This window comes from Nomascus leucogenys, chromosome 5 (assembly GCF_006542625.1).
Source record: "Nomascus leucogenys isolate Asia chromosome 5, Asia_NLE_v1, whole genome shotgun sequence".
NCBI classification, from domain to species: domain Eukaryota; kingdom Metazoa; phylum Chordata; class Mammalia; order Primates; family Hylobatidae; genus Nomascus; species Nomascus leucogenys.
The window spans coordinates 1400642-1412826 of NC_044385.1; the positions used below are offsets into that span (position 1 = coordinate 1400642).

The 12185-nt window shown below is 38.4% G+C and overlaps 1 protein-coding gene across 2 annotated transcripts in view; it reads left to right on the forward strand.

The window, feature by feature from the left end:
- The window catches only part of AHCTF1 (AT-hook containing transcription factor 1), an 87362-nt gene that overhangs the window by 68165 nt on the left and 7012 nt on the right, over positions 1 to 12185 (forward strand). For both annotated transcript variants that reach the window (XM_030812555.1, XM_030812556.1), the window contains exons 30-33: positions 869 to 992; positions 2830 to 2927; positions 5335 to 5543; positions 7143 to 8967. In XM_030812555.1, coding sequence (XP_030668415.1) covers positions 869 to 992; positions 2830 to 2927; positions 5335 to 5543; positions 7143 to 8967 — 2256 coding nt within the window. The remainder of the gene's footprint in view (positions 1 to 868; positions 993 to 2829; positions 2928 to 5334; positions 5544 to 7142; positions 8968 to 12185) is intronic.

The window sequence follows — 12185 nt, forward strand, 5'->3', positions numbered from 1 at the left end:
TCACCATGTTGGCCAGGCTGGTCTCGAACTCCTGACCTCGTGATCTGCCTGCCTCAGCCTCCCAAAGTGCTGGGATTACAGGCGTGAGCCTCCACGCCTGGCCAGAAATCTGTATTGTGTTTGTGGTGGGTGGGGTTTCATACAACACAAACTCTATAGTGAAGCAAGCTAGATTTGAATCCTAGCTCAGCTACTTACTGAGTACACTTCATGAGCTGGGATAGGCAGTATAACCTTAGGCTTCAGTTTTCTTACCTACTTTTTTTTAGATGTTGAGGATTAAGTGAGTTAATATATATAAAACAGTTGCATTAGTGCCTGTTCAGCAAAAAGTGAAAAGCGAGAGGTTAAGGGGGGCTCTTGAGCTAGGTTCAGAGAATAAGAAGAAGAAAGTGTTGGCTGGGTGCGGTGGCCCACGCCTGTAATCCCAGCACCTCGGGAGGCCCAGGCGGGTGGATCATGAGGTCAGGAGATCGAGACCATCCTGGCTAAAACAGTGAAACCCCGTCTCTACTAAAAATACAAAAAATTAGCAGGGCATGGTGGTGGGCGCCTGTAGTCCCAGCTACTCGGGGGGCTGAGGCAGGAGAATGGCGTGAACCTGGGAGGCGGAGCTTGCAGTGAGCCGAGATAGCGCCACTGCACTCCAGTCTGGGCGACAGAGCAAGACTCCGTCTCAAAAAAAAAAAAAAAAAAAAAAAAAAAAAAAAAAAAAAAGAAAGAAAGTGTTAGCAGTCTGATAACACAGCAGCAAACCTAAAAGAACAAAAAAGCAGACCCAACAACTTTTTAAAAAGTAATAATGCAAGACTATCAGTAACCACTAAATATTTAGCATAAATAATATTCTTATTTGTATGACTTATAGGCAATTTAGAAGATGCAGAAACAAAGGATCTCTTAGTTGCAGCAGAGGCATTTTCAGAATTGAATCACTTAAGCCCCGTTCAAGGCACTGAAGCTTCTCTTTGTGCACCATCAGTCTATGCAGGGTAAGTTAATGGAGAGAAATTCAAATACTTTTTAAAAGAAGTTTAATTAAATTGTGAACCAGAAGTAAAATATTCTGTGCGTGTTAGATTTCACTTAGATCTTTAACATCTCCATTTTGGTAATGTTGGCTGTTTTAAAAAAAAGTTTAGTTGTACAGTTATATGTCATTTAGTAGTTACTATGAAGTTTCGGAAATATACAGAGACACGATAAATTGAGGCAGAACTCTGGTGATTCTGTTTTTGTGGAAGACCAAGATTTTGCTCACAGCTGTGCATACCTCCATGCCCTCTGCTTTCCAGTGGTTTCAGGATGATCAGGCACAAGACTTTCATAGGTAGACATAGTAGAGCACAGGGGAGATGACAGTTTTATTTCCTTCCATTTGTTCAATACATGACTCTAAGTTTGTGTTTTTTAATGACCATTTGAAACATACTCCCAAATAATTTTCATTGACACTTTACTAGATGACATATTCAAAGTGTGGTCAAGCAGATTGGTGAGAGTATCAGTTTATGTTCTGCAACAAGATGAACAGCTTGCCTTGGAATATAAATCAGTGCACTGCCTCCTTTACGGAAAGTCAGCTGTACTAATCAGTATGATTAGTGAAGCAGTTGATTCACCTTCTGGCAAGAGCTCCTTGTCTCATTGCAAGACTGTCACAGATTGCATGTCCGTACTTTTGAATAACACCGTTGTAGAGGATACAAAAAAGGGACAGCTTCAATTATCAAGTAGTAGTAAGGGTGATTCAGTAAAATTAACTGACACAAAATATAACTTACAACATTATAAATGGTTCGTTACTTTATACATAATGAAAGGGACTTACCAGACCACTTAACACAATTCAGTATCATGATAGTCACCCCTTGTACCTTGAACTAAATCACATGCTTTACGCCTGAGAAGAGAAATCTAGATTAGCTGGAATCTTTGCCAGGCCTGCATGGAAAAAGTAGAAGCCAATATGAAAGGATTATCCGAATTATTTTTTCGTTGTAATGTTTTTTGAACTTTAATGAAAACTAATGGTATTTATTGCAATGGCTTTGATGGATAATTGCAAAGCAAAGAGCAGTCGCACGAGAAGGAATCACATGAGAGTTACCAGTGAGAACCCAGGTGCATATTCACTATCTTGGCTAACTAGTTCCTTTTAAAATACAAGCTTATTTGATATTTTGTGGTGATGTATCACTGTTACTTTTATTGTAAAATCTATAAATGTTTCAAATACCTTTTTCTTGAATTTACTTTCAAATACCATTTGTCCTAATTTTTTAAATTAGCATGCTTTAGTTGGGTTTTGAGAAAGGTCATTAGAATATTAAAGGAACACTCATCATATTCCAGGATTTGTTTTCATCATATGGATTAATACAGGTTTCATTGGTCTCTTCTTCTGAGTCATCTGTCATACTTTTTCCAGGTAGCATTAAAATATTGAACCTTGCCTCTACTGAGTTCATAGAAAATATTCCAGAATACTTGACAGACTTATTTGAAGACTGTGGCCACAGATTATTAAAAATTGGCTTAAATATAATGTATACTGACAGGCATTTTAAAATCATTTCATTTCTACTTTAAGGCCATGCCATTGTTGCCTAAAGAGTAAAACATTAGAAAATGGGTAAAACAAGTACAGCATTGTTTCTGAATTCACTTTTAAATTTTATATTATTGTTCAGAATGAGCTTGAGTTGTACTGAATTCTCTGAACCTCAGTTTACATCACCAAAATGACAGATTAGGTGGTAGGACCAAAGCAGGTTAAAGCAGATGGGATCTTCTTACACACTAAGGTATATATTTCTTTTTCTAAAGGAAAATCTTCACCCAGAAGTCCAAGGTACCAGTGTTGGACGAAGGATTAACATCTGTTGAAACCTACACCTCTGCAATTAGAGCAAATGACAATAAATGTATGTATTATTTTGACTTTAGGATTATTCCATTTTTGTGTTTTGAGTGAAGAGTTTTCTGTTCTTAGAACAAAATAATCTATTCTGTTATTCAGATTTTTTCTCCTCAGTTATTCCTCTCTCTGGTCAGCTTTCCTGGCATAGAAGTATTCTAAGGAGATGTATAAGCTGTCGGACAGCGGGTTGCTTGTAAGCCATTCTGTGGCTCTAATATTCAAAGTCTTAAATTACTAGTCCACAGCCAAATGCATCCCTGCTGTTTGATCTTCTTGGACGCAGAAGAGTTTTTATTTTGTGTTTGTGATAACTTAAGGCCAAGGTTGACTTTTCATTATTAGAAAATAATCACAAATGACTGAATGTACTCCAGGGAAATTAACAAATATATCGAATTTTTTTTTTTAATCCAATGAGCATTTTTGTGAAGGCCTATTCTCAGTTAGGCCCTGGCTATACAGAGATGAGGAAGACAGGATTTTCTTAAGGAGCTTACAGTTAGATTCAGGGGAAGCAGACACCTTGAATGTCTATGCCCAGAATTGGTCTGATCATCTTGTGTCTATTAACTCATTTAATCCTCACAGCACTATACTGTGACATAGTTGTTATCTGACTCTAGAGCCCATGCTCTCAACTGTTATGCCTTTGTTCCTGGTACATTATGAATGGGGTGTAGGGTAAGCTTCAGCAGACTAGTTTTTGTCCCATGATTAAGGTAATACATGATTACAGAGTAATCCAGAGAGAGAGAATTGTCTAACATGTAAAGTAAAAAGCCGATCACCCGTTTTAGGGGTCCATAATTAACAATTTAAAGTGTCTTTACTGAATTTTTGTTTTCTGTGCCCATTTCCCCTGATATGTTGAAAGAGGAAACAAGATGGTGCCTAAAGAGTGCAGGGGGCTGAACCTGAATGTTTGGGTTCCTAACCCAGTTCTGCACTTAAGGGCTATGCCTCTATTTTTTTTGTTGGTAAAATATTAATAGTTTTAAATGGGAATATTAATAAGACCCATTTCCTAGAGTTGTCAGGATTAAGCCACTTGCATGTAAAGTGTTTTGTGTAGAGCTTGGTACCTGAAGTTTAGTAAATGTTAGCTGTTAGAAATGATCATTATCAAAAAAGCAGCTTTCTTTTCTCATGTAATATATTTAAGACATTTTTCTGTCAGGAATATGGATTAATCCTGTTCTTTTTAACAGTTCTAACAGTGTTCTGTAGTGTAGATGTTACATGCTTAACTAATTGCGTATCGCTGAACATTTGGGCCAATCACCATTTTGGGGTTTGTTTTGCTGTTTCTGCAGTGAATATTCTTGTGTCTTTGCACAGTACATTTTGTGTCAGTATTTCTTTTGGGTAGATTCCTAACCATGGACTTGTTGGGTCCAGAAGTATGTACAGATTTTTTTTTTTTTTTTGAAACAGAGTCTTGCTCTGTTGCCCAGGCTGGAGTGCAGTGGCACGATCTCGGCTCACTGCAAGCTCCGCCTCCCAGGTTCACGCCATTCTCCTGCCTCAGCCTCCCGAGTAGCTGGGACTACAGGTGCCCGCCACCACACCTGGCTAATTTTTTGTATTTTTAGTGGAGACAGGGTTTCACTGTGTTAGCCAGGGTGGTCTCGATCTCCTGACCTCGTGATCCACCCGCCTTGGCCTCCCAAAGTGCTAGGATTACAGGCGTGAGCCACCGTGCCCAGCCAGATTTTTAATATTTTATTGTTGTATCCAATAAAGTTTGTATACTACTTCTACGTATTGGATGAGAAGCCTGTAAAGTGTTTTTTCATCGTCCTCTTTTTGCCAAACAGGAAAACGTTTTTCATTTTGTTTTATTAGTATCCACATGTTAGGGATAACAGCCCCATTTTCCATTGAAAGTGTAGAGATATTTTTTCCTAGTTCATCTTTTATTTTTGTGCTTTTTTTATTGATGTTTTGTTGTTAAACACTAAAGGATTTTAAAGTAGTAGAGTACATTTGTACCTATTTGAATGCTTTCTGCCAATAGAGGTTCATTCTTTTTCCTAGTCGTATGTTCCTTATGTAATTCTGTAATTACTCTACAAGGATAGCTGGTTGTCTGGTGGTCACCTGGTGAATACAGTTTCAGATTGATGAGGAACAAGCACCTGAACTTCCTTGAAGCAGTTGGTCATCATATTAAAAGTTTCCTGATATCATTTATCAGTTATCATTTTTAAATGTGAAATTTATCTTTTTCTGTTTTATCTCTGTGTAAAGACGTGTATTGTTTAAGAAGTTGTAGACTTTCTGGCATTGTGGTAGTTTATTAATATACTATTCAAGTGCAATGTAGCCTTTTCCTTTCTGTTTGCTTCCTTAATTGTGTGTAGATTTATTTTTCAGTTTAAATGTAAAAAATTCCCTCATTTTTCTTTCAGCTATGGCCGATGTCCTTGGTGATAGTGGAAACTCCTCGCTCACTGTCTCTGAAGGTCCTGTTGTCTCTGAGCGCAGGCTTAACCAGGAAGTAGCACTGAACTTAAAAGAAGATCATGAAGTAGAAGTTGGTGTACTAAAAGAAAGTGTTGACTTACCAGAAGAAAAGCTTCCAATTTCTGACAGCCCTCCTGATACTCAAGAAATTCATGTAAAAAAAATTAATTTTTTACTTCTTTGTCAGTCTTTCAGTTTTGGTTTGTTTCAAGACAAAGTTGTTCAAACCTAACACGTTCATTTATTTGACTGCTATATAAAAACTTATTTATAAAAATATGGGTTCAAAAAATAAGTGTATAAATATTTTGTGGAATATAAAAACACATCCTTTAATAAATTGACCTTCAAGGTGGGTGATGTGACAGGTGCCTATAGTCCCAGCTACTTGGAGTTTGAGGAGGGAGGATCCTTGAGCCCAAGAGTTTAAGACCAGCCTGGGCAACATAACAAAATCCTGTCTCAGGGAAAAAATAAATAAATAAACTGGTTTTCATGAAAGCCAAAAGGAAGTGTTAAAGAAGCCATAGTTTTATCAATTTAATTTTTGCTGATCTGGTTCAAATGAAAGGTTTTTTTAGTCGTAAGATCATATATTTGAAAATATATGGATACAGTTAAACAGGATGAACACCCCCACCCCATGCATCCTTGTGGGAGAATGATAGTCAACTGGCTGGTGTCGAACATCTGTACACTCTGAAAATAACCTTTTGCTACTTAATAAGACATAGTTTTTTAAAAAAATTCTATTATACCAAATCTTTTATTACCAGCAGGCAACTTTTATGTTATAAATTTTAAGATAAAAAACCAACTCTTCTAATTATTTATAGAAATTTGATTGTTTAGAATTTGGGAAGTTTCTTAACTGATAAAAATGTCATAGTTATCCATACTCATCTTAATGAGTATTCCCACTGCCAAATAGATGAGTAAAGTTCCAATTCTTTTAGTTGGTAAGCTAATAACAGTTGTGGGTATGGTGTAAGTGAGAATCCTAATTTCTAGGTTATTTCCAGTCTATCATCTCACTGAATGTTTGGGGAGTGGGAAAATGTCATTGTCTAGGTGGGTGGTAATGTTCTACCTTCTTGGTCAGGAGATCTCTCTGTTACTTTCTGCCTCCTCCTTTTTCTCCCCTTCCCTTGCCAAAAGGTAAATGCAAGGACCATTCCTTCTTCCACCAAACCCTTGCAGGAGAGGTACTGAACTTGAAAGCCTTAGGAATTTCATGGTTTATGCAGCCCCAGCAAAGGGAAGAGGATTGAGTCTAGCCCAAGGGAGCTTATGTAGGTGAATTGTTCTTCAACCTTATGGGGATCGTGCTATTTAGAAAAGTGTGGATAGTTAGGTACTTTGGGGAATACCATTAAAACAGTTTGGGGGTTGTTTCTGTTTTCTCCGGTTAATTTTTTTTTCTTGGGTGAGAATAGAGTAAGTCCTTAAATGTTTTCAGAACTGTTAGCATCATAATTTTCCAGCTTTTGTTGACTGTCTTTTTAGCTAGGGAAATGTAGAATTTCTAGTTAAATTTCAGTCATAATCTCAAAATCTATCTAGTTATTTTGACTGAGAAAGTCTGATTGCTTAAAGGGATAATTTTGTAAAGTAAAACCATAAGTATATGCCATATTAAATATAATTTATGTTTTAAAAGGCACACAGCCAAGGGTCATCAAAAACCTGTGTGCTTCAAGTTAAAACATATATTAAAATTCTTTAACCAGTCTCTTATCTTTAATTCATTTAGGTGATTGAACAGGAAAAGCTCGACGCTCAAGATTCAGAAGAGGCTAGGAATCTTTCATTTAATGAGTTATATCCCTCTGGAACACTTAAGCTTCAGTACAATTTTGATACTATTGACCAACAGTTTTGTGACTTAGCTGATAATAAAGACACTGCTGAATGTGACATTGCTGAAGTAGATGGGGAACTTTTTGTGGCTCAAAGCAACTTTACCTTGATACTGGAAGGTGAAGAAGGAGAAGTTGAGCCAGGTGATTTTGCATCATCTGATGTGTTACCTAAAGCAGCTAACACAGCAACTGAAGAAAAGCTTGTATGCAGTGGGGAAAATGATAATCATGGACAAGTTGCAAATTTGCCATCTGCCATAACTAGTGACCAAAAGTCCCAAAAAGTAGAGACTTTACCATATGTGCCTGAACCTATTAAAGTAGCAATTGCAGAAAATTTACTAGATGTAATTAAAGACACAAGAAGTAAAGAAATTACTTCAGATACAATGGAACAGTCCATTCATGAAACGATACCTTTAGTGAGCCAAAACATAATGTGTCCCACTAAGTTAGTCAAATCTGCATTTAAGACTGCTCAGGAAACAAGCACAATGACTGTGAATGTCAGCCAGGTTGATGATGTGATTTCCTCTAAAACTCGTACGAGAGGACAACGTATCCAAAACGTGAATGTCAAATCAGCACAACAGGAAGCATCAGCAGATGTTGCTACTCCTAAGATGCCAGGGCAGTCAGTTAGGAAGAAAACTAGAAAGGCAAAAGAGATTTCTGAAGCTTCTGAAAACACCTATTCTGATGTCAGAGGAATATCTCAGAACCCGCAAATACCTCAAAATTCTCTTACGCCTAGGAGAGGAAGGAGAAAGAAAGAAGTTAATCAGGACATACTAGAAAACACCAGTTCTGTGGAACAAGAATTACAGATCACTACAGGTAGGGAATCAAAAAGATTAAAATCATGTCAGCTGTTGGAACCAGCAGTTGAAGAAACTATTAAAGAAGAAGTTAAGGTTTCATCTGTTACAAAAAGGACTCCTAGAAGAATTAAAAGATCTGTAGAAAATCAGGAAAGTGTTGAAATTATAAATGATCTAAAAGTTAGTACGGTAACAAGTCCTAGCAGAACGATCAGAAAATTGAGAAGTGCTAATTTAGATGCTTCTGAAAATACAGGAAATAAGCAAGATGATAAATCCAGTGACGAGCAGCTGCCTATGAAACATATTAGAAGGATCAGAGGGAGAGAAGTGAGTCCATCAGATGTGAGAGAAGACTCCAGCCTCGAGTCATCTCAGTTGACTCTTGAAGCAGAATTTGGTATGTCTGCCATACCCAGAAAACGTGGTAGACCAAGAAAAGTCAATCCATCTGAAGATGTAGGATCTAAGGCCGTTAAGGAAGAGAGAAGCCCCAAGAAGAAAGAAGCTCCTGGCATTAAAAGGAGATCTACAAGAAATACCCCAGCTAAAAGTGAAAATATTGATGTTGGAAAACCAGCTTTAGGAAAATCCATTTTAGTGCCAAACGAGGAACTTTTGATGGTGATGCGCTCTAAGAAAAAACTTACAAAAAAGACTGAAAGTCAAAGCCAAAAACGTTCATTGCACTCAGTATCAGAAGAACGCACAGATGAAATGACACATAAAGAAACAAATGACCAGGAAGAAAGATTGCTCGCCACAGCTTCCTTCTCTAAATCATCCCGCAGCACCAGGACTCGCTCTAGCAAGGCCATCTTGTTGCCAGACCTTTCTGAACCAAACAATGAGCCTTTATTTTCTCCAGCGTCAGAAGTTCCAAGGAAAGCAAAAGGTACTTTTTTTTCTCTGCAAAACAGTTTTTCATCTCAGTCACTCTTCAGCTTAAAATTTGGTTGATTATTTGTCCTAAAAATGGTTTTATAGGGAATTTTTCCCCTTCCCCCTCAAACCAGAATTGATCTTTTAGTAGTAAAGTTTAAAGGTTTCATGTTTCAAAGTTTGAGTTCAGTTATTCAGTATGGTTAACGTGACTTAAATCCTCTAACTCACGTAACATAGATTTATTTTTTAGAATAGTGTAATTTCTCTTCTGTGACTTTTATAAATTGTAAGTGACTTTTAATTAAGTTTCTTCCAAAATGGAGTCAGTATTTTAATCTCCCGTGTACTGCTGCATTTGGCTCACACCCTAGTGATCCCCACAACCCGAAATTGTTGTGAAGGGAAACACCAGTAGCTTTTTATTAAGATACAGAAATTATTTCAATCCATATTCACTATTGCCCACAAACTGGCCCACCTACATGCCCTCATCTTCAGTGAGGCCATCCTTCATTGTCACTGGTGAGCTAAGGACTGTATTTGGTTGGTGTAGGTCAGACCTTCTCAACAGGGGTGATCTCTCTCCCCAAAGGGAGCACATATATGCATTAAGAATACAAACAGATATACAATATATCTGCAGTAATAAAATTTTAAACATGTCTAAAAAGTTAAGACACTGGTGTGGCTGAATAGATCCCATCAGAGTAACTCTCTGTAAAAGTGTTCGTTAATGGTTAGGTAAACAAAATGTAGGGTTTTTTTGTGTTTTTTGTTTATTTTGAGGTAGAGTCTCACTCTGTCACCCAGGTTGGAGCGCAGTGGCATGATCTCAGCTCACTGCAACCTCTGCCCCCTGGGTTCAAGCGATTCTCCTACCTCAGCCTCCCTAGTAGCTGGGATTACAGGCCTGGCTAATTTTTTGTATTTGTAGAGACAGCATCTTGCCATGGTGGCCAGGCTGATCTTCAATTCCTGACCTCAAGTGGTCCACCCGCCCCAGCCTCCCAAAGTGTTGGGATTACAGGTGTGAGCCACCACACCCAGCCATGTAGTTGATAATTTAAGTTACAGTTTAATATTTGAATTTCAGCAAAGCAGTTCAGGACCTTATAAATAAAGTAGATGACTTGGCCGGGCACAGTGGCTCACACCTGTAATCCCAGCACTTTGGGAGGCTGAGGCGGGTGGATCACGAGATCAGGAGATCGAGACCATCCTGGCTGACACTACTAAAAAAAATACAAAAAAATTAGCCGGGCGTGGTGGCGGGCGCCTGTAGTCCCAGCTACTGGGGAGGCTGAGGCAGGAGAATGGTGTGAACCTGGGAGGCAGAGCTTGCAGTGATCCAAGATTGCGCCACTGCACTCCAGCCTGGGCGACAGAGTGAGACCTGTCTCAAAAAAATAAATACATAAATAAATAAATAAAGTGGATGACTTGTTGTACTGATAGAGTTTGAGCCCAGGAAAATGACTCTCCCCATAACAATTGATCATTTGTCCTAAAAATGATATGTAGCTATGGGGGATCCTCCTCTCCCCTCGTCACTCAGAAAATGTTTAATTAGATCTTCGATTTTGGTAGTATAACTTAATTTCTTCATAGCGTTAGTAAAGTGTGGATATACCTATGTTTTGCATGAAGGGGAATGAAATGACAGAATGTGTGATATTTTAGCCAACTTTTTTTAAGTTCATTAAGGTGTTACTAAAAAGTTAAAATGAAAAATTTTATTGGCAGGGAGTGGCAGGAAGTCATTAACATAACTTATACACTCCGACTCAGGACCTGGAGAAATATAGTAACCACCAAAAGGGAGAGTTATTTTGTTAGAGCTTAGCAAACATCTCAGTAATTCTGATTTTTGTCATCTTTACATATTTTTCATTTCTGTACCTACTAATTTTAACTTTTTTCTGTTAAACTAAAAATACATGCAGCAACATGGCCAAAAAAAAAACCCCATCTCTACAAAAAGTACAAAAATTAGCCAGACCTGGTGGCAAGGGCTTGTGGTCCCAGCTACTTGGGAGGCTACAGCAGGAAGATCACTTGAGCATGAGAGTTTGAGGCTGCAGTGAGCCATGATTGTGTGCCACTGCACTCCAGCCTGGGCAACAGAGCAAGACCATGTCTCAAAATAAAAACAATTCATGCCTACTTACTGAAAACTAGAAAATAGAAGTATATAATCCAGCCATCGAAAGAATCACTATTCACATTTTCCTATATATCATTCCAGCTACATATGTATGGTTGGTTTCTAAAAACCTGCAGTTTATGTACATGCATATATTCTGCTTTTGTCCCCCTACTTATTTCATGAGCATTTTCAGTTCCTTTTTTTTTTTTTTTTTTTCTGAGATAGAGTTTGGCTGTTGTTACCCAGGCTGGAGTACAATGGTGCGATCTTGGCTCACTGCAACCTCTGCCTCCTGGGTTCAAACAATTCTCCTGCCTCAGCCTCCCCAGTAGCTGGGATTACAGGCGCCTGCCACCACGCCCGTGTCATTTTTTTGTATTTTTAGTAGAGACAGGGTTTCGCCATGTTGGCCACGCTAGTCTCAAACTCCTGACCTCAGAAAATCCACCCGCCTTGGCCTCCCAAAGTGCTGGGATTATAGGCATGAGCCACTGTTCTCAGCCTTCAGTGAATCTTAAATATTCTTCAAAATCCAACCAGCCTGGGCAACTTAGTGGGACCCCATCTCTACAAAAGAAAAATTTTAGTGATTTGGGCATATGGTGGCTGCACCTATAGTCCCAGCTACTTGGGAGGCTGAGGTGTGAGGATGGCTTGAGCCCGGGAGGTTGAGGTTGCAGTGAGCCATCACACCATTGTGCTCCAGCCCAGGTGACAGATTGAGATCCTGTCACCTCCCCACCCCCCCCCAAAATATATATATGTATATATGTATGTATGTATATCTATATGTATATATATTTCAAAATCTTAAACGTAATCTTTTTTTTCATATTGACATTTCATCTCACAAATGTGCCACAGATTGTTTAAACCCTCTTCTGTTGGGTATTTGAATTGTTTTCAGATTTTTTAATATTAAAAATAGGCACCTTCTAGAAGGAGATGATGGGATTGGAAGGGATAAGAAACTTGGGATTGAGATCTCTCATTTCTGCCACTTACTAGCTGGACAGAAAATCATTGAACCTTTATGAGCCTTGTTTCCTCCTCCTAGAATGAATGTGGTAGTGCATATCTTA